Source organism: Monodelphis domestica, chromosome 6, assembly GCF_027887165.1.
Source record: "Monodelphis domestica isolate mMonDom1 chromosome 6, mMonDom1.pri, whole genome shotgun sequence".
In the NCBI taxonomy this organism is placed as follows: Eukaryota; Metazoa; Chordata; class Mammalia; order Didelphimorphia; family Didelphidae; genus Monodelphis; species Monodelphis domestica.
Genome location: NC_077232.1, coordinates 43,353,366 through 43,376,412, shown reverse-complemented (window position 1 = coordinate 43,376,412; position 23,047 = coordinate 43,353,366). Strand labels below are relative to the sequence as shown.

Here is a 23,047-nt window from a genome sequence, read left to right as displayed (position 1 = left end):
GAAAAGGGAAAGATGCAATCACTAAGCTCCCAGATTGGTGTATGCCTGGAAAATTACAGTTCCAGTGCCAGTCCCTCCATTCCCTTGCCTGGACTTTCTCCTCAGATCTCAGATGAATATGATATGGCTCCTTCTCTCTGCCCTGCTGAGCACAGGCTGTTCAGGAGTTTCCCTAAAGCCACTGGGCTACTCTTTGATCACCTGCCAGGTGGGGGATGGAGCCTAATTGGTGTTTATGGAGGTACTCTTTGTTATTCCATGACTTAAGACAGTACAGGTACCACATTTTTCAGTATTGGACATCCCTGTTGAAAAAATATGTATCTTGGTTCCCCCACAACCTCTCCCTCAGTTGTGGTTGTTAACACCTCAGGAATAGCAAGAGACCCAGGAACAAACCAGACTTCACAGAAACCCTTGCAATCCATTAGAAAGCCTTATGACAACAGGACTAACAGGATTTGCAGGTTGTCTTAATCCAAAGCTGGAATGTTAGCCCTGTTTTAATTAGGCCCCCAAGTCCCTGCCAGCCCACCCCAACCCATTGTTGGCCACCGCTGCCCACTTCACTCAGGTCAGAAGCATTGTTCTCTCCAGCATGCTGTCTTAGAGGAGAGACCCAGATTCATTTTTAATGTGGTTATTTCATGTGCCTGATTATTAACAACCATCCATGAAAACAAACATTTAAATAAAGAAAAAAAGAGTGATCATCTGTGCAACTGGAAGCTCCAAATTTATATAATTAAAAAAAAGTACCTTAACAAAATGGTACAGTGATGTCCTTCCCTGCCCTGGAATCCCCTTCTATTCATTTCATTCTGTATAGTTTTCCCTTTGGATTTCCTTGTTGATTAATGAGGATAACATTCTTATATGGTTGTAGCAAGTATGTAGATGGTAGTCACTAGTCTGCTTTCCTCCCTCCGCCTGGTTTAGAATCATAGCTTAAGACCTCAGAGGTCATCTAGTCCGACCTCCTTGTTTTACAGTCAAGGAAACTGAGGTTCAGATGAAGTGATACAGGTAGAAAGTGGCAGAGCTGGGAACCAAGGTCAGGACCTTCAACCTCAAGTTCACTGCACCTTTCCGAACTTCCTTCAAGGCTCTTCCCACATTTCGAGACATTTCCTACAAAGACTTACTAGGAACAAGGTTCCTAAGCTGTTTGCTGCAGATAAGCAAACATTTTTAGAGTGTTTATTACATGGAAGGCTTCTTGTAGGCCCTGCTCTCAAGAAACTTACCATCTAACAGGGATTGGAACAAGCCCACAATCCAGTAGAATAAAAAAAAAGTAAGGCACCAAGGAGACTCCAAGGAGCTTGTAGACAGATTGTTTTCTGCCGGGGAGGATCTTTGGAAAGGCTTCATGGCCCTCTGCTTGCCTGATATGATTTTTTTGGTGGTCTCCTCATCTCCTATGATTTGTTATCATCTCTGCAGATAACTCACATATCTACTTGTCCAGTCTCAGTTTCTCTTCCAAATTCCAGTCTCTCATTTCCAGCTGCCTAATAGACCCCTCAAACTGAATGTTCCAGGAACATCCTAAACTCAGCATGTCCAAAACTGAACTCATTGTCTTTCTCCCAAACCCTCCCCTATTCTGGACTTCCCTGTTATTCTCAAGAGTACCACCATCTTCCCGGTCAGCCAAGCTTAACATCTAGTTGTTATCACCTACTCCCTCTCATTCCTCCCCTTCACATAGCTTCTCATACTTGTCAAGTCCTACCATTTCTACCTTCCTGACATCTTGTAGACATCCCTTCTCTCCTCTAACCCTGCCACCGCCCTGGGACAGGGCCTGGCCACCTGAACTATTACAATAGCTGCTGGTGGTCTGCCTGCCTCATCTCTCCCCACTTCAGTCCAGATTCAGCCAACAAAAGTGATTTTCCTCAAGCAAAGGTCTGATCATACCTCCCCACCCTAGTAAACTCCAGTGGCTCTCCATTACATCTAATAAAGGGCTTTAAAGTCCTCTATTTAGCTTTTAAATCCCTTCATACCTAGTCCCTTTCTACCTTTTCTGTCTCCTCACACCTTATTATCTTCCTGTACTCTGACCTAGTGATACCAGCCCACTGACTCCATGCATTTTCTTTTTTTTTCCTTTTTCTTAGTGCTATCCCACTCCCCATGACCCTATTTGGGGTTTTCTTGGCAGAGATGCTGGTTTGCCATTTTCTTTTCCAGCTTATTTGATAGGTGAGGTAACTGAGGCAAACATGGTTAAGTGACTTGCCCAGGGTCACACAGCTAGTACATGTCTGACACCAGATTTGAACTCATGAAGTAGAACCTTCCTGATTCCAAGCCCAGTGCTCTAACCACTGCTCCACCTTGCCTCCTTGATTCCATGCATTTTCCCTGGATGTCCCCATTACCTGGAACTTCCTCTCTCCTCCTCTGTGCCTCCTGACTTTAATAGTTTATTCCGGTCTCAGCTCATGGGCCACCTTCTCCAAGAAGCTGCCTTCCCCAGTCCTCCCAATCTTGGTGCTCTCCCTCTGGACTAGTCCCCATTTAGCCTGCCTCTATCTTCTTTGTCTATGGTTGTTGGCGTGTTATTTCCCTATTAAGAGTGTGAGCTCCTGGAGAGCAAGGACGGCTCTTTCCTCCTTGTTTGTATCTTCGGGGCTTAACGAGTGCTAAGTGACCGACTCCCTGGCTTCAGGAGGAGCCCTCGAGTCTTAGGGGCAGAACCCAGTCAGTAGGTGCTAAGTGACCGACTCCCTGGCTTCAGGAGGAGCCCTCGAGTCCTAAAGGGGCAGAACACAGTCAGTAGGTGCTAAGTGACCGACTCCCTGGCTTCAGGAGGAGCCCTCGAGTCCTAAAGGGGCAGAACACAGTCAGTAGGTGCTAAGTGACCGACTCCCTGGCTTCAGGAGGAGCCCTCGAGTCCTAAAGGGGCAGAACCCAGTCAGTAGGTGCTAAGTGACCGACTCCCTGGCTTCAGGAGGAGCCCTCGAGTCCTAAAGGGGCAGAACCCAGTCAGTAGGTGCTAAGTGACCGACTCCCTGGCTTCAGGAGGAGCCCTCGAGTCCTAAAGGGGCAGAACCCAGTCAGTAGGTGCTAAGTGACCGACTCCCTGGCTTCAGGAGGAGCCCTCGAGTCCTAAAGGGGCAGAACCCAGTCAGTAGGTGCTAAGTGACCGACTCCCTGGCTTCAGGAGGAGCCCTCGAGTCTTAGGGGCAGAACCCAGTCAGTAGGTGCTAAGTGACCGACTCCCTGGCTTCAGGAGGAGCCCTCGAGTCCTAAAGGGGCAGCACAAAGTCAGTAGGTGCTAAGTGACCGACTCCCTGGCTTCAGGAGGAGCCCTCGAGTCCTAAAGGGGCAGAACCCAGTCAGTAGGTGCTAAGTGACCGACTCCCTGGCTTCAGGAGGAGCCCTCGAGTCTTAGGGGCAGAACAAAGTCAGTAGGTGCTAAGTGACCGACTCCCTGGCTTCATGGAGGAGCCCTCGAGTCTTAGGGGCAGAACCCAGTCAGTAGGTGCTAAGTGACCGACTCCCTGGCTTCAGGAGGAGCCCTCGAGTCTTAGGGGCAGAACCCAGTCAGTAGGTGCTAAGTGACCGACTCCCTGGCTTCAGGAGGAGCCCTCGAGTCCTAAAGGGGCAGAACCCAGTCAGTAGGTGCTAAGTGACCGACTCCCTGGCTTCAGGAGGAGCCCTCGAGTCCTAAAGGGGCAGAACCCAGTCAGTAGGTGCTAAGTGACCGACTCCCTGGCTTCAGGAGGAGCCCTCGAGTCCTAAAGGGGCAGAACACAGTCAGTAGGTGCTAAGTGACCGACTCCCTGGCTTCAGGAGGAGCCCTCGAGTCTTAGGGGCAGAACCCAGTCAGTAGGTGCTAAGTGACCGACTCCCTGGCTTCAGGAGGAGCCCTCGAGTCCTAAAGGGGCAGAACCCAGTCAGTAGGTGCTAAGTGACCGACTCCCTGGCTTCAGGAGGAGCCCTCGAGTCCTAAAGGGGCAGAACCCAGTCAGTAGGTGCTAAGTGACCGACTCCCTGGCTTCAGGAGGAGCCCTCGAGTCCTAAAGGGGCAGCACACAGTCAGTAGGTGCTAAGTGACCGACTCCCTGGCTTCAGGAGGAGCCCTCGAGTCTTAGGGGCAGAACACAGTCAGTAGGAAGGAAGGAAACTGGGATGAAGCGCCGACTCCGGGCCAGGCTCGGTGCTGAGCGTTCTACGGCTCTTGGCTCATAGACCCCGTTCGTCTCTGCCTCTTCGCTTGGGGCCACAGCGTCCAGCACGCTCCCAGAGCAGAAGAGGTAGAGATAAAGGGGAAGGAAGGGGTGACGGTGGATCGGGCTGGTGGGGCTGGAAGGTAGAGTTTGTGAGGGAATCATGCGCAAGGGGCAGGAGGATGCGCCGAGTGGCTCGTCCGGAGCCAGGAGTCGGAGTCAGGGAGAACTGAATTGAAATCCTGCCTCAGACACGTCCGGGCTGGGGGACCCTGGGCAAGTCCCTTGACCCCCACGGCCCGGCCCTTACCGCTCTTCGGCCTTAGAACCAAGACGCAGTATTGACTCTAAGACGGAAGGAAGGTCTAACAAAACTAGCACCTCCCTTCCAAGGTGGTTGTAAGGCTCTCACACAGGCTGTTCCCGTAGCCGTCGTGCTGACTGTCGGGACATCCTGTCGGAATTCCTCTGAGCCAGGCGGCCACCCTGGGAGGGAGGTGCTATTCTAACCTAAACGGTCAGCGTCACGCAAACTTGTGGCACACCGGCATATACATACAGGGCTCTGCGAACCTTGAACCTCTTTGTAAGGGTTGTGGATGATGATGATGAGGAAGAGGAAGCTGGAAGTTGGAGCCAGATGCTAGAGGGCCTTGAATGCCAGAACCAGGAGTACAGCTCTGACTTGGGACAGAGTACGCTCACTAGAGCGGGTGGAGAGCTGACCAGATCAAAGCCAGGCTTCAGGAAGATGTCCTCCTGGTCAGAGCCGGGGCTGTGCGGTTAGAAGAGAGAGAAGACGGCAGGGCGGCTAGATGAGAAGGGCCCGTGGGTGCTGGAGAGTCTGCTTACAGCCGGGGAAACCCTGCCCCAGACTCATTCTTCCACTTGCTAAGACTAATGACTCACCCAAGGCTCCATGGGTGAAAGTGACAGCTGAAACGGCAACCGGGGATTCCAAGTTCGGAATCTTGGTTGTGCCTGCCCTGTAGCAGTTGGCTTTTACTCTCTGGGGGTGACTCAGCGGGTTCCCACAGGAGGCCCTTTTTGTGGAGGCCCTGGGGGAGGCCATCAGAGCTCAGGGCCCCCGCACTGCCCCGTCTGCCCTCTGGCCTCATTTCACAGAGGAGGGAGGCCCCCAGTGACTTCCTTGTTGTTCTTCCCCCCCAGGAAACAGAACAGACCCCTTAGGATGGCCGAGAATGGCGAGGACAAGGCCCACCACTCGAGCGAGGGAAGAGCCAGCGATTCCGAGCGCGCCCAGGAAGACGGTGTGGATGGGGCCGACGAGTCCGTTCGGAAAAGGATCCGCCAAAGCACTCCCAGCCCGCAGAGACTCCTGAGGCCCCAGTGTAAGCGCAGGGGCCCTTTTGTGGTCCCGGGGCCGGGTTCCATTTTTGTCCCGAGCTGCAGGGCGGGTGTCTGGGGGCAGCGTTCCACCGTGGCCCGGGACCTCAGGGTGCCCATGGGGACGGTACTTAGCGTGGAAGACCGCGGGGGAGCCTCCAGCGGTCAGTCCTGCAGGCCTTCGCTTATGGAAGAAATGAGTGTTTCAGAATGAGCCTGTCGGCCTCTCCTCTTCTGGGAGAAATGGATGGTATCTGTGTCTCTGGGTTTTCCCCAGCTGGTAGCCCACAGCCTTTAGTTGTAAAGCATGGAAGCAGAGGATTAGATGTGGATTTAGGGCTGGGAAGGGCCTCTGTGGGCCTCCTCCCACCCATGCTACAGATCAGAAAGCGGAGGCCCAAAGGAGGTGCCTGACTCAGCCGAAGGCGCACTGGGTGCACCAAGCCATAAAGGCAGGGTTTGCATCCTGGCCCTGTGGCTCCAAAGCCAGGACTCTTCCACCCTACCATCGATTCCCAGAGTTCCTAGCCATACTAGCCCGTGTTTCACCTGGGGGCTTTCTACGTGTCACTTCTTCACCTATCCTTTCAGTCACCTCCATTGAACTCTCCCTTTTGAGAGATAAAGATGTAACGTTGACCCGCAGAGTAGCTCCAGCTTACTGCAGCAGCCAGCAGCTCTTACCCGTCGTTCCCTTCCCCTACTGAGAGGGAGGAGAATGGGCATTTGTGTAGTGCTTGAAATACACGTAGTGCTGCTGCCGTTTTGTGGACAGCCAAACGGAGACCGGGAGGGAAACGACTTCTCTCTGATCATACAATGATAGCTTTCAGAAGTCGATTTGAACTCGGGTCTCTCCTGACTCCAAGGCTCGGGCTCGCTACTACCTACTTTTTTTTTCTTTCTTGACGTTTCCCTTCTGTCTTAGAGTCAATATTAGATATTAGTTCCAAGGCAGAAGAGTGGCAAGGGCTAGGCCATAGGAGTTAAGTGACTTGCCCTAATGTCACATAGCTCAGAAGTGTCTGAGACTAGATTTGAACTCAGGATCTCACATCCGTAGGCCTGATTCTCTGTCCATTCTGCCTACTTTTTAACAATTTACAGAATGCTTTCTTCCTTGATCTTCACAACAGCCCTTTAGTATGATTCCCCCCATTTTACAGATGAGAAAATTGCTCCATGGAGTATATAAAATGTGCCTTCCTCATTCACCTGAAAAGGGGATGGGGAGGTCTGGCTTTTTTTCCTTCAGGGTTGAGCAGGTGAGAATGCATGTTGGTTTGAGCATGTCTGAATGTACCACCCCCTAACTCCAGTGCCAGAGGGCTTGGTTCCCATGAGTCTGAAAGGATTTCCTGGAATGAGTCTCCCACACTTCAAGCTGAGCATCTGCTGGGATGAGCAGCCTCCAGGTAGGTCTCTGAGGCTGGATCAAAGGCTGGTTTCTCTCCACCATCCTAGAAGCTGCCCCAACCTGCCTTAAATTTTTTTTTTTTTGCAAATGTGCCAAAAACGGAGGCGTTTTGTGTTTGTTTTTTTTGAAGGACTCTCATCGTTTAGGAACGTCCGAGTCAATGATATTTCTTTAAAGTACAGTTGATTGAGAGTTGAAATAAGTGCAAGCACTTCCGGAGCTCGCTGTGGATGCTCCTCTGAATTGTTCTGAGCATTTCCCAAGGAATCCTTACATTCCTCCTCCGAGCACCCCTGAAGTGAGGCAGGGAGGGCCCTCCTGCATGGCACTCCTCATGGAATTCCTGATTTCATTCATTAGTACTCCTTCTTATACCGCCATGAAATCCTGCCCCCAAACCAGCCGCACAGGATCCCCAGCAGAAACGGGTCAGCGGCTCTGATACTGGTCCTAGTTCTCATGGCCCACGGGTGAAGCAGATCGTGGCATGGCATTTCTATGCAGAGGCCAGGGTCCTGGCTGCCCCGAGAGCGGGAGTCAGCAGATGAGGGCCGGTGGAAGCAACTGGAAGATGTTTAGGCTGGAGAACACTAGCCGGGAAGCCTGACGGCCCTGGGAGAAGCGTTCTACGCAGTGTCCTGGGAAGGGGGGTCAGACTTGCTCCGCTCACCCCTCCAGGGCAGAACTAGGGATAAAATTGCAAAGAGACAAGTTTAAGCTTGATTTCAGGAAAAACTTAATAAAAAAAGAGAATTTTTCAGGAGAGGGACTGCCCTGCAGTGGCTGTCTTTGGGTAGATGTTGGGTGCTAGCATGCCTAGTATAAGGGAGACTCTTTTGAGGGGTGCAGGTATGTGTTGGACACTATAGAAATCTCTTTCAACTCTGAAATTCTGTGATTCAGTGAGAAATGATTTGCAACCAAAAGTTCTTATTAAATTATAATTCTTAGACTTGTGACGATAGTCCCTCAGCTGGCCAGGTAAACAGGGAATTCTTTCTCTGTTTCCATTTTTCTTTGCCGGCAATCAGGAAGACCTGAGTTCAAATCCAGTATCAAACACGTACTCTGTGTGAGACCCTGGGCAAATTACCAGAACTGTTTGCCTTAATCTGCTCAGCTGTAAAATGGGGTTTAAATATGACCTCAGACACATCCCTGCTGTGTGACCCTGAGCAAGACACTACTCTTCTGCCTTAGAATCAATATACAGTATTGATTCTAGGATGGAAGGTAAGGGTTAAAAAAATGTTTTTATTACAAAAATAAAAAGTAATTCATGAACGATACACTGCAATCTCAGAACATACAAGGCAATGTGATAAGTTTTTAGTGACTGATAATGGGATTTTGAGACCAGAATCTGTTAGGACTTTTTTCAAATAGAACTCCATCTAGAATGGAGCAGTTTACTAGCTGCAGCACGGTAGTACAAAAGAAAAGAAGACTGGATTTGGAAGTGAGAGACCTGGGTTCCAATCCTGATTCTTACATCTAACTCTCTGTATGACTGGTCTTTCTGCTTCAGTTTCCTCTCCACTTCCCTGCTACCCTAGAAGAAAGCCCTTTAGAAGCTTCCGAGAGTTTTCTCTGCCCGTGAAAGTCACTTCCATCTCAGAGGCTTGAAATGTCCTTGATTCTAGTTTGGTGCTTCCCAAACCAACTTCTGATCTGTAATTTGTGGCCTTGGGTGGATTCCTTGCCTCGTAGGTTCCTCATCCGCACCCTGAGGTCCCTCTTAGCCCTGACTCTGTTATTCTCAACACTTCAGGCCGCCAGGATGTCTCGTTCTAGGCAGATGACACAAAATGATTCTGTCAGGGGGCTCTCCTGTTGCCTGGGATTCAATTATTATCCTGATTTGTGAATCAATCTCTTATTAATTTGGTTAACAAATCGTCATTTCTAAGTGGATAAAATTGAGTTTGTGAAGCCATAAGGATCACCCCCTGAACCGTGGGGCCCTGCTAGAAATGGCCATCGACTTTAACTTTTTAATTGCTGTGCCTCTCTCCCTTAGACTGCTCATGTCGCTGGCATGAATACTGGCCATCTTCCAGGACCTCATTGCATAGGAGGTTGGCACTGCCCCTCCGTCCTCCAGGTGGTTCTAGATGGTCAGCCCATTGCTGGCATGCTTGTCTGCTGGTCTCCCCAAGCACAGACCAGTTTGGGCTATGTCAGGAATCAAATTTAGGTTGGGACACCTCGGGGCAGGCTGCTCTCCACTGAAGCAAGCTTTCTCACAGTCCATGCCTCTGCTCTGGTTCTCATTTCCCTAAAAAGCTGGAGTGAATGAATTCTCCTTGTGTCAGCTTGTAGCTGCTTTTGTTTCTCTTCTGTAACGTGGGTGAGTTAGCATGCTCTTCGATGGCAGAATCTTGAGTCCAGCCTGCGCCTGGACCGGAATCCCCTCCATAGCACAGCCAGCAGTGGATGACCTAGCTGGCCTTCCCTTGCAGACTTCCAGAGAGAGGGGGCATTGGTGCTGGAGGTGGCCTCATCTACTTTGGGACAGCTTCAGATCTAGGCAGATTCAAGCCTAAAGGCATCGTAAAAGAGGGGATAGAGGACCAGCCTCAGAGGCACAAAGACCAAGTTCAAATCCTGCCTGGGATCCTGGCTGGAAGACCACCGGCAGTCAAGCTCCTTATTAAGGCTCTGAGTTTCAGAATGCCTACTCACTTGTTACATGAATAGAGAAAATTTCCTAACAAAATGTGTTTTAAGTTGAAAAGAGAAAAAAAAGAAAAACTCCTACTTTTCCTTGAGTAAACAGGGTGAAGTGAAGCTATTCTAAATGGAACTTTCTCAAGTGAGTGCATCACCTAGAATTGAAAGGATATATTTGTGGGACTCTTCTTGTGAATAGAATAATCATAAGAATAAGGACATTTCTACAGGGCTTTCAGGTTTGCAGAGTGTTTTACAGTTCAGGGTCTGCTCCTTCACTCATTCAGCTTTATCAGCTTACCCCGAGGTAATGATTCACTAACCAAATTAACAAGGCATTGATTTAGAAAGCAGAACGAGAAGGCTTTCTTTAAGAGGAGATAGACATAGGGGGCAAGCACGCTCTATTGACAAAATCAGACATTCAGATCCAAAGGAAAAAGAAAAAGGAAAAAATGCTTGACTAAGGGGCACTGACTTTTGATGTAGTAGACAGGACAGTGGGTCAGCCACCTCTCTTAAGGCTCTCACTTCTAGATGACTTAATAATCATCTTTCTAAATTTAAAAAAGAAAGAACAGTAAGATTAAAGTCAGGAGACCTCTATCTGGGGTCCAATTTCTGGTTCTGACAGACCTTCCACTCCGCCAGAAGCATGTAAATTAGTAAGAATAATTGAACTAGAAAAGCTGCCAGGGAGCATATTTCCGTCTCCTCCCACCCCTTCCTCCCCCCACCAGGGGCCACATACCAGGTGAGCTCCTTCGCACCTTGTTCATTTTTTTACTCCCACAGGTGGCCTTCCTAGCAGGAGCTTCCAAGTGTCTGTCCTTCCCTCTCCCTGTCCCCTAATCCCCAACAAGGTTATCGTCCATCTTCCTTCTTCCATATTCTGGGACCCAAGACTGCTTGTAACAGCCCTCCCCTATACTTCTCTAAAAGTGGCCAGCTCTAGTACAAGCAATGCCCTGTTTCTCTTTGATATGGATAAAGCCAGTGCTGGGTTGCAGTGAGACTCCAGGTTACATTTGCAAAACTATGATATAGTTTGGGGCACTCACTGCAGTGTTGCTGGCCCGTGAGAAATTTCCAAGAAGGAACCTTTACAGATCTCAGTTGTTCTTGCTGCCTTATATTTGAGCTATTCTCCTGCCGAGTCCTTTCTCCTTGTGGCCCTCGGTTCTTGAAGTCTGTGCCAGACTCTGCTAGTTCCTGCCCAGCTGGAATGACTTTGAGTTTGGGCCCCGGGATTACAACCTTATGGCTTCTGGGTCCCAGGAGCAGCCATGCCAATTTGAAAGGCTCATCCCCAGGTTTGCTGTCGGAGGGCAGAATTTTGTTTGCAGCCTTAGCTCTCCTGAAATGGTTTATTCAGCTGGAGAAGGGCCCTGACTCCCACAGTGTAGATGTAGCTGTTATAGGTAAACACAATATATTTGTGCTACTGATTCTCCATTATCTCAGTCACTGCAAGTGGGAGACTTTGGTCTTCTCTTCTTCCTTGCTTCTCCCTGAAAATGCTGCAAGATGTTTAGCTAACCCTCAAACCAAATACAGCTTTGAATCAGACTGGTTCCATGTCTATGTGTAGAGAAAGTAAAGGTTAAAAAAGCTCAAAAATCACCTTTGACCAGTTTCAGAAGACCCAAACCTTCTTTAAAAACCATTTGTGCAGCCAAATGGCTCAATTTTATTATCTAGATCTTATCACTTGCCTATAAGATGAGGACAGACAGTCCCTGACTTCCCAGTGAACTTTTCTTCCTCTGGACATGTCCTTCCCTCCTTATACTTTACCCCACCCATCCCCCTCACCTTGTTTCCCAATTCACAACAGCTGGGGAGTTATTGACCCAGAGACTTACCTGCTTAGGGAAATAGGAGCAAATAAGCTACTGGCATCATGGGATGTCTACCCTGCCCCCAACTTTGCAGGTCTGGCCCTTCCCACCTTCCACTTCCTTCTGCCAGCCCAGGGGGAGAAATGTGTTAAGATACTCTGGGACAAAGAATTTGAGAACTAGAAAGGACCTTAGAGATTCTCTAGTTGAGGCCCCTTGTTTTTCTCAGCTGAGAAGACAGGTCCAGAGCAGTGTAAGGCTCGCTCAAGGTCAGTGGCAGGGCTAGGATCAAGCCCCCAGCTCCCAGCTTGTTCCTGATTGTTGCTGTGCTCCCTTTCTTCCCCATCTCTGATCATGCTCCTTTTCTGACTGGAGGATGTCCTCCCAAGTTCAGACCTGGAGGCCAGCTTTCTGTTCTCTCCCTTCAGGCTCTCTCTCAGGATTCTCAGGCCTTGAGTTATTGCCCCCTAGGCAGATGACTCCACGATCTTTATATCTATTCCTAGTCTGAGCTCCCATCCCACATGCCCAGCCAATTTTGAGGATCTTTTACTTGTATGTCCTGCAGGCATCTTAACTCATCATGTCCAAACATTTCATTTGGGGATTTCCTAACCCAAATTTGCCCTTCTTCCTGTCTTCTCCCCGCCCCCCCTTTCCTAAAGTGATTTATTAAATCCAAAATGCCCATACAGATTTTGACAAACCATTATTCCATTGTTGATCAATTTTCTAAATAAGAGGCAAAAAGAATGATTGGTACACTTCCACCTTTGAAAGTACATCTCATGAAATATTTAAAGATTAGCCATTTTTGTAAGAGAATGATTTTATAAAACCCAAAACCAAATAAGCATGTGAAAAATCATATGCTTTCATCTGAATTCCAACTCCCTCCGATCTTTTTCTGGAAGTGGATAGACATTCTTTGTCAGATGTCCCTCAGGATTGTCCTGGATCATTGTATGGCTGAGACTAGCTGAGTCTTTCACAGCTGATCATTCCACAATGTTGCAGTTATTGTGTATATATAACTGGGATTGCAGTGTGAGCTAAGCCACTTAGAAGTAGTTAGTTACACCAGATTGAATTGTCTGCCAGCTCTAGGAGTGGGGAGGAAAGAAGGGAGACAGTTTGGAACATAAATAACTTCAGAAAACTTATGTGGAAATGTTATTACATGTAATTGGTAAAAAATAAATAAAATTTTAAAAGGATGTAGCTAGTTATAGTTAGTTAATAAAACTTAAATCAGGTGTATAACCTTGGGGTCATCCTTTTTCCTCTCCCATGTCCATCCAATCAGTTGCCAAACTGTTAATTTCCTGAACAGTCCTCTCCTTTGCAGGCTGACATCCAGCCTAGTCCAAGCCCTTATCCCCTTCTTACCTAAAGAATCATAACAGACCCCCTAACTCATCTTTCTACTTCCTTCCTCTAGTCTTTCCTTCAAATTGCTCATTTAGTTTTTCTACTGTACCACTCTGATCCTATCCCTCCTTTACAGAAAAATCTGAATGCGCTCCCCATCACCTACCAATACAGTATTCCACCATTCGTGATCCTGTCCAGTCTAGCGCCAGCCTTCATTTCCAGCCTTATCCCCCCCATACTGTTCCCCTTCAAGATTCTGTAGTCGCACCAAATTGGATTTCTTTCTGTTCTCTGTTCCCATTCTGCCTCTTATCTCTATTCCTTTGATCATGTTGTCTGTATGCTCATATCTCTGTTAACATCCTTCCCTTCAGTGCCCAGCTCAACTACCAGCTCCTCTTGGAAGCCTTCCTTGACTGTCCAGGTGAGCGTTATTTCCACTTTTCATGGCTAATGTGGAAATGTTTTGGATGTCTTCCTGTGGATAATGGATATCCTACTGCCTTCTCAATGGGTGAGGGAGGGACAGGAAGGAGAGAATTCAGAACTGAAAATAATTTTTTAAGAAGTTATTTTTGCTTTCAATTTTTTCATCATATGTGTCTAGACTTTTCTCTCCCTAGCCCTTGTTTTTCTCCACCCCCTTCAATTAATAGCCTCTTCACAGGCGTCTGTGCTGCCTTAGATCTTTAAGCCTCAGGATCTCTTTTTGCCCATTTTTGGAATTTTTTTTGTTGGAGTGGAAGACATCAGGATTCACCCTGATTTCAGTTTGTCGATACTTCCCTTATGCATTTATCTCATTCTAACGGGTACCATAGACCAAATTATGCTTGGTTTTCTATTTGGTTGTTTGCATATATGTGTTGTTTTCTCCAGTGAATGGGAAGCTCTCCACAAAGGGCACTGTGACTCATTCATTTTGGGGTTGTGGACAGTTCCTAGCACAAGGCTGTTGTGCTGTCATTTTCAGTCATGGCTAACTCTTTGTGATGCCAATTAGGGTTTTCTTGGCAGAGATTCTGAGGTGGTTTGCCCTTTCCTTTCCAGCTCATTTGACAGATGAGGAAACAGAGTCCAACAGAGTTAAGTAACTTTCCCAGGGTCACCTAGCTAGGAAGTGTCAGGTTGGATTTGAATTCTGGTCTCCCTGTTTCTTTGTGCACTATGGTGCCACCTAGCTGTCCCATGTGATCAGTAAGCATTTTTAATGTATTTGTTAAATGGACTGGCTCAGGGCTAGGGCTGAAAGGTGGAGAAGAGAGGATCTCCAGTCTGGTGCTAGTGAACATGAAGGAGAAAACCCTTGGAACTGGATTTTCAGAGTTTTGAAAGAGAAGAGCATGCTGTATCTTTATATTTTAATTCTCAAGTCAGAGTTTGTCATAATCTGTGCTTTTTAAAATAAATTATTTTTTCAATTCCACATAGAAGCAATTTTTGACAATTGTTTTCTGATATTTTAGGATTCTGATTCTCTCCCTCCTTCCTTTCCTCCCACTCCCCAGGTCTGATATAGGTTATACCTGTACTTTCATGCAATACATATTTCCATAGTGCATATGTCATGTTAGAAGACACATACCACACATAAAATTAAAAAAAAACTCATGAAGAAAATAAAATAGAAGATGGCCTGATCTGTAATCAGATTCCAACAGTTCCTTTTTTGGCTGTGGAGATCTACCTTTTTGGGTCAATATGCCTTTTTGACTGATTCAGAAGAAAATAGTTGTTTTGAATAACATACATTTTTGCTTATAAGAATAAATAGCAGTCAAAAAGGATTCTACTTAAAAGACTAATTGATGATAAAATGGATGAAAATTTCAAGGCTACATGTATATTGATCTTGGTTGTCAAAAAAGATGGTGTTCAATTTCCATAAAGGTTCTTTCTTTCTGACCTGGAAGGACTAATGTCTTACAGTGGATTTTTGTTACAGCTAGTCCTCCTCGCTTCGTGTCAATGGATGAGCTCCTGGAGACAGCCAAAGGAGTCACTAATATGGCGCTGGCCCATGAAATTGTAGTGAATGGGGACTTCCAGATAAAACCTACAGAACTGCCAGAAGATAGGTAAGGAAGCTTGTGAATATTGGGGTGTTTTTTGTTTGTTTGTTTTAATAAAAGGCAGTATAATTTCTTCCTTTTTTAGGTCATTTATATTTAATTAATTTATGTCCATTCTTTTGCCTCTTTGATTGTGTGTGTGTATGAGAGGTAATTGGCATTGTTCTTGTATTACTAAAACACTTCTAAAATAGGATTCATCAGAATTTGAAAATGATTCTGGAAAGTAGCCAGTCCTTTTACTTACCATACTTCATAGATCCCACCTCTGACCCATCCCTGGCTGTATGATCCTGACAAGTCATTTAACCACTCAGTGCTTTTTAAGTTATAGAAAAATGGCTGATCTGCATTGATAAAGGGGACTTTCTCACCTAGGAATTCTGCATACCACTGAAATCACAGTTCCATTCCTATGTCTATGTGGGATGTCAGTGTGTCAGAGTTTGTGTTTGCATGTGTGAGAGAGAGAGAGAGAGAGAGAGAGAGGTCTTAATTGCTAATATCATTCACCATCCTTCTCTTTTCTCTTTAAGCAAAGACACTAATTAGGTGTCAGCTTATGCCTTTATTATAGATTAGAGAGAAATAGTTAATGAAGGAAATTTTTTTGTAAATTTTGTAAATTTTTTAAGTATATTTGAATTTCACATTTCTCTCCAAGGAGCCCATCCTAGCTAGTGTCTTCATGTGCCATCACAAGGTGAAGGCATAGAACATTAATTACATGAATTAACATTTAACTTTCTGAGTAAAAATTTAAAAGGGAGAGTAAATCATGAACTTATAAGCTGAGTACCCTAGAGCTGAAAATCTTTGGACCTTAAGCTATTATTAACCCTGAATGTTTTAAGATATTTTGTGATCTGGGGCCCAAAGACAGATCCCAGAATGTCTTGGTTCTGAACCTTATTGTTCTGGGTAGCTACATGCTGCTACTTTGACCAGCAGCTGTTGCTAAGATGTTTGAAGGCTCCTCTTCCTCTTCAGTGTTATACACTGTACTACCTTGGGGGATCTTGGCTTCATCAATGTAGGTGCCTCCTTCAGTGATCCAGCCCAGGAGTTTGAAACACTAGGCCCATGGCCCACATGTGACCCACAGCACTCCTAAGTATAGCTGATCCAAATCAAAATGTAATTGGGAAATATATTGCAATTTAAAAAATACCATAAAATAGATAGCATGTGGTTTTCTAAGTCAATATATGGTTAGCAAGAATCCTACTTCTGGGGCAACTGGGTAGATCAGTGGGTTGAGAGCCAGGCCTAGAGACAGGAGGTCCTGGGTTCAAATTGGCCTCAGACACTTCCCAGCTGTGTGACCCTGGGCAAGTCACTTGACCCCCATTGCCCAGCCCTTACCGCTCTTCTGCCTTGGAATGAATACACAGTCTTGATTCCAAGACGGAAGGTAAGGATTAAAAAAAAAAAAGAATCCTACTTCTGTTGAGTGGCCCTGATTCTATTTGAGTTTGAACCTGCTGGCTTAGAGCACAACTCTTCAATTCTTTCTTATACTGGGTGAATTTTTTTTGTTCAGAGATTTTATTTTTCCAAGATCCAAATTGTCTCCTTCCATCCTTTCCCTCCCCCTCTCAGAGATGGTAAGCAATTTGATCTGTCTTATACACGTATTATCATGCAAAACATATTTCCAAGTCATATAAATCCAAACCCCCAAAATAAAGTCATAAATAAACTAATGTGAAAGATAGTATGCTTTGGTCTGCATCTGACTCCCAACAGTCCTTCAGGATTATTCCAGATCATTGTATTGCTGAGGGTAGTTAATTCTTTCATGGTTGCTATTACTATGTACAGTATTCTCCCATTTCTGCTTATTTTGCTTCTCTTCAGAAGTTCATGTAGATATTTCCATTTTTTTCTGAAATCATCCTGTTTATTATTTCTTATAGCACAATTGTATTCCATTATAACCCTATAGCACAATTTCTTTAGCCATTCCCCCAATTGATGGGGGCATCCCCTCATATTCTAATTCTTTGCCACCACAAAAAGCTCCTATAAATATTTTTGTACAAGTAGGTACTTTCCCTCTTTCTTATAATCTCTTTGTTATAAAGACCTAGTAATGGTATTACAGGATCAAAGTACGCACAGTTTTATAACCCTTTGGGCATATACTGGGTGGTTTTTGACCAGTCCCTTTGTTGAAGAATCACCTAATAATACCTGGAGAATTTCTTCTGGGTCCAGGGCAGCACATGGCTGACCACCATTCTGGATACTTGACTGGCCTATCTCCTCTTCTGATCATGTATTTCCTCAGGTGCTGTCATTGACACTATGTTGGGTGTTCAGGTCTTCATTCATAATACTTTGCAGCTTGCTTAAATTAACTTTGCCTTCTGCCAAGTTCTTTGGTTCTCCTTCAGTGGAGATTCATCAGACATTGGAATGTTCTGTGATTTGCAATGATATAGCATCCCTAGAAGAATATTATTCCTAAAAGACTCATTTTGAGTCAAGAAGTACCTCAAAATGCTACATAGTTATTCTTTTTTTTTCCTATCTTCTTTCCCTTGGCTGATATTTTCCCTTAAATTAATTCCCTTAATTCAATTCTAAGCATAATTCATTGTCCATCTGTAGTGTCTTTCCTAGATAGACAAATAAATGAGGAAGTAACCCAATGGCTAACCCATCCAATTGTATAACCCAGGCTGGACAATAGGTAGCATTTATCTATTTTTTTTTTCTTACATGGATTGTTAGTATTTGCTGACTTAAGTATTTATTGAATTAAGACAGTCTCTCTCCTCTTCTGGCCTCCTAGTGGCAACTCTTTTTATGAGCCAGACTATTAGGTTGGTCTCTTGAGATTCATTGAGGAATCCTGGTACTCTTCTGAGGTTCAGAATCCGCAAAAATCTCATCTTCAAAAAGGGCTTCTGCCCACCTCATTTATAAAAATAGATTATGAGAGGGCATCTCACGTGGGAGTATTTTTTTTTAACTCTTACCTTTTGTCTAATAAGGCTGAAGAACCATAAGGGCTAAACAATGAGGGTGAAGTGATTTGCCCAAGGTCACACAGCTAGGACATGTATGGAGAACATCTTGAGCTTACAGATATCATCTCATTTCATGTCATATATATGCAGGGAAGACAGCTTGTTAGAAAGTCATTCTGTAAAGCAGAGTGTCCCTCTAAATCTATGAACCTTTGAACCTAGGAGTCAAATGTCTTTTTTCATAACCAAGAGACAGTAAACACACTTAGCTCTTATGTTACCTTTTGGTCAATTGTTTGACTCCAAAGGTGGGATCTGCCATAGAAGATAATTTGTGAAGTGACACTGATTTCTGCTCAAGTCTAGTCTTGGATATAAATTATGTCCACAAAGAGATTCTATATATAGAGGAAGTAGCTAAAGAGGTTGGTAGTGATTTCTTTTGAGTGTTTTTTTAGGAATGTTCAAATGACCCAACAAATTGGATTTTTTTCAATGGCTCAGTTTCCCCCTCATTCATAGTTTTAAAATCCTTCAGTGCTTTCAAAATTGTATCACTTCCAAATGGATTTCATTTCTGTATCCTTAATCTGACACTTGCTTTTGGGGTCTTTGTTTTCTTTGGTGTCACATCTCTAATAGCACATAAAGGACTGAGATGAAAAGGTCCCTAGCACAGTGCCTAGAGCTCAGTGGATGTTCAGTAAGTCCTTACTTTCTCTCTCAGAATCAATCCTACATATTGATTCCAAGGCAGGACAATAAGAGCTAGACGATTAGGATTAAGTCACTTGTCCAGGGTCACACAGCTAGGAAGTGTCTGATACTATATTTGAACCTAGGACCTCTCATCTCACAGCCTGGCTATCCACTGAGCCATCTAGATTCCCCTTAGTAAGTACTTGTTGACCAATTCCAGTCTAGATATTATTCTACTGTTTCATTGATGAAAATATTATAGAAATGCTAATGTTTGTTTCTTTTTTTTTTGTCTGTCCTAATTTAAGTTCTATCTATAAATGCTCTTTTGTGTGTGGCTTAGTTGGACTTATTCCAGATTTCTTTTTTTTTTCCATTTGAATAAGTTTATTTAGTCAATTTAGAACATTATTCCTTGGTTACAATAATCACATTATTTCCCTCCCTCCCCTCCACCCACCCATCCCACAGCCAATGCGCAATTTCACTGGGTATTACATGTATCCTTGATCAGAGCCTATTTCCACGTTGTTGGTGTTTATACTAGGATATTCATTTAGAGTCTACATCCCCAGCCATATCCCTTCTACCCATGTATTCTAGCAGTTGTTTTTCTTTGGTGCTTTTACTCCCGCAGTGTTTCCTCTGAATGTGGATAGTGGTTTTTCTCATAGGTTCCTCTGTGAGGAACCCCCAATGAGGGCCATTGCATTGTCACTAATAGAGAAGTCCATTACATTCGATTGTACCACAGTGTATCAGTCTCTGTGTACAATGTTTTCCTACTTCTGCTCCTCTCACTCTGCATCACTTCCTGGAGTTGTTCCAGTCTCCATGGAATTCCTCCACTTTATTATTCCTTTGAGCACAGCAGTATTCCATCACCAACATATACTACAGTGTGTTCAGCCATTCCCCAATTGAAGGGCATCTCCTCATTTTCCAATTATTTTTGCCACCACAAAGAGCGCGGCTATAAATATTCTTGTACAAGTCTTTTTACTTATTGTCTCTTTGGGGTACAAACCCAGCAATACTATGGCTGGATCAAAGGGCAGACAGTCTTTTATCGCCCTTTGGGCATAGTTCCAAATTGCCCTCCAGAATGGTTGGATCAATTCACAACTCCACCAACAATGCATTAATGTCCCAACTTTGCCACATCCCCTTCAGCATTCATTATTTTCCTTCACTGTCATGTTAGCCACTCAGCTGGGTGTGAGGTGATACCTCAGAGTTGTTTTAATTTGCACCTCACTGATTATGAGAGATTTAGAACACTTTTTCATGTGCTTATTAATAGTTTTGATTTCTTTAACTGAAAATTGCCTATTCATGTCCCTTGCCCATTTTTCAATTGGAGAATGGCTTGATTTTGTACAACTGGTTTAGCTCTTTATAAATTTGAGTAATTAGACCTCTGTCAGAGGTTTTTGTTATGAAGATTGTTTCCCAATTTGTTGCTTCCCTTCTAATTTTGGATGCATTAATTTTGTTTATACAATACCTTTTTAATTTGATGTAATCAAAATTATTGATTTTACATTTTGTGGTTTTTTTCTAGCTCTTGCCTGGTTTTAAAGTCTTTCCTTTCCCAAAGATTTGACAAGTAAACTATTCTGTGTTCACCTAACTAACTTACAGTTTCCTTCTTTATATTCAGGTCATTCACCCATTCTGAATTTATCTTGGTGTAGGGTGTGAGGTGTTGATCCAGACCTAGTCTCTCCCACACTGTCTTCTAGTTTTCCCAGCAGTTTTTGTTAAATAGTGGATTTTTGTCCCAAAAACTGGGGTCTTTGGGTTTGTCATAGACTGTCTTGATGAGGTCATTTACCCCAAGTCTATTCCACTGATCCCCTTTTCTGTCTCTTAGCCAGTACCAAATTGTTTTGATAACCACTGCTTTATAGTATAGTTTGAGATCTGGGACTGCAACTCCTCCTTCCTTTGTGTTTTTTTTTTTCATGATTTCCCTGGATATCCTTGATCTTTTGTTCTTCCAAATGAACTTTGTTATGTTTTTTTCTAATTCAGTAAAAAAGTTTTTTGGTAGTTCAATGGGTATGGCACCAATTAAGTAGATTAATTTGGGTAGGATTGTCATTTTTATTATGTTAGCTCATCCCACCCATAAGCAATCAATGTTTTTTCAATTGTTTAAATCTAGTTTTAATTGTGTGGAGGGTTTTTTGTAGTTGTGTTCGTATAGTTCTTGTGTTTTTCTTGGCAGATAGATTCCTAAGTAATTTATTTGTCTAGGATGATTTTAAATGGAATTTCTCTTTATAATTCTTGCTGCTGAAATGGGTTGTAGATACATAGAAATGCTGATGACTTATGCGGGTTTATTTTGTATCCTGCAACTTTGCTAAAATTGTTGATTGTTTCGACTAGCTTTTTGGTTGATTCTCTAGGATTCTTTAAGTAAACCATCATATCATCCACAAAGAGTGATAGCTTGGTCTTCTCATCGCCAATTTTAATACCTTCAATTTCTTTTTCTTCTCTAATTGCTACTGCTAGTATTTCTAGTACAATGTTAAATAATAGAGGTGATAATGGGCATCCTTGTTTCACTCCTGATCTTATTGGGAATGTATCTAGTTTATCCCCATTGCAGATGATGTTAGCTGATGGTTTTAGATATATACTGTTTATTATTTTTAGGAAAAGCCCTTCTATTCATATACTTTCTAGTGTTTTTAATAGGAATGGGTGTTGTGTTTTATCAAAGGCTTTTTCTGCATCTATTGAGAAAATCTTGTAGTTTTTGTTGGTTTGCTTGTTAATATGGTCAATTATGTGGATGGTTTTCTTAATATTGAACCATCCTTGCATTCCTGGTATGAATCCTACCTGGTCATAGTGAATAACCCTTGTGATCACTTGCTGGAGTCTTTTTGCTAGTATCCTATTTAAGATTTTTGTATCTAAAAATCACATGATTATTTCAATAGACGCAGAAAAAGCCTTTGATAAAATACAACACCCATTCCTATTAAAAACACTAGAAAGTATAGGAATAGAAGGGCTTTTCCTAAAAAATAATAAACAGTATATATCTAAAACCATCAGCTAACATCATCTGCAATGGGGATAAACTAGATACATTCCCAATAAGATCAGGAGTGAAACAAGGATGCCCATTATCACCTCTATTATTTGACATTCTACTAGAAACACTAGCAGTAGCAATTAGAGAAGAAAAAGAAATTGAAGGCATTAAAATAGGCAAGGAGGAGACCAAGTTATCGCTCTTTGCAGATGATATGATGGTCTACTTAAAGAATCCTAGAAAATCAACAAAAAAACTAATCGAAATAATCAACAACTTTAGCAAAGTTGCAGGATACAAAATAAATGCACATAAATCATCAGCATTCCTATATATTTCCAACACATCTCAGCAGCAAGAATTATAAAGAGAAATCCCATTCAAAATCACCTTAGACAAAGTAAAATACTTAGGAATCTATCTCCCGAGACAAACACAGGAACTATACAAACACAACTACAAAACACTCTCCATACAATTAAAACTAGACTTGAGCAATTGGAAAAACATTAACTGCTCGTGGGTAGGACGAGCCAATATAATAAAAATGAACATCCTACCCAAACTGATCTATTTAGTGCCATAATGCATTGAACTTCCAAAACAATTTTTTACTGAATTAGAAAAAAACATAACAAAGTTCATTTGGAAGGACAAAGGATCAAGAATATCCAGGGAAATCACGAAAAAAAAAAACTACAAAGGAAGGGGGCCTTGCAGTCCCAGATTTCAAACTATACTATAAAGCAGTGGTTATCAAAACAATTTGGTACTGGCTAAGAGACAGAAAGAAGGATCAGTGGAATAGACTTGGGGTAAATGACCTCATCAAGACAGTCTATGACAAACCCAAAGACCCCAGCTTTTGGGACAAAAATCCACTATTTAACAAAAACTGCTGGGAAAACTAGAAGACAGTGTGGGAGAGACTAGGTCTGGATCAATACTTCACACCCTACACCAAGATAAACTCAGAATGTGTGAATGACCTGAACATAAAGAAGGAAACTATAAGTAAATTTAAGTGAACACAGAATAGTATACATGTCAGACCTTTGGGAAGGGAAAGACTTTAAAACCAAGAAAGACATAGAAAGAGTCACAAAATGTAAAATCAATAATTTTGATTACATCAAATTAAAAAGGTTTTGTACAAACAAAACCAATGTAACCAAAATTAGAAGGGAAACAACAAATTGGGAAACAATCTTCATAACAAAAACCTCTGACAAAGGTCTAATTACTCAAATTTATAAAGAGCTAAACCAGTTGTACAAAATCAAGCCATTCTCCAATTGAAAAATGAGCAAGGGACATCAATAAGCAATTTTCAGTTAAAGAAATCAAAATTATTAATAAGCACATGAAAAAGTGTTCTAAATCTCTTATAATCAGAGAGGT

General features: G+C 43.6%; 1 protein-coding gene across 1 annotated transcript in view; it reads left to right on the top strand.

Annotated features, from left to right (window-relative positions):
* The window catches only part of TCP11L1 (t-complex 11 like 1), a 50,826-nt gene that overhangs the window by 4,769 nt on the left and 23,010 nt on the right, over positions 1–23,047 (top strand). The window contains exons 2-3 of the mRNA XM_001380548.4: positions 5,358–5,539; positions 14,785–14,917. Of these exons, the coding sequence (XP_001380585.3) occupies positions 5,358–5,539; positions 14,785–14,917 (315 nt within the window). The remainder of the gene's footprint in view (positions 1–5,357; positions 5,540–14,784; positions 14,918–23,047) is intronic.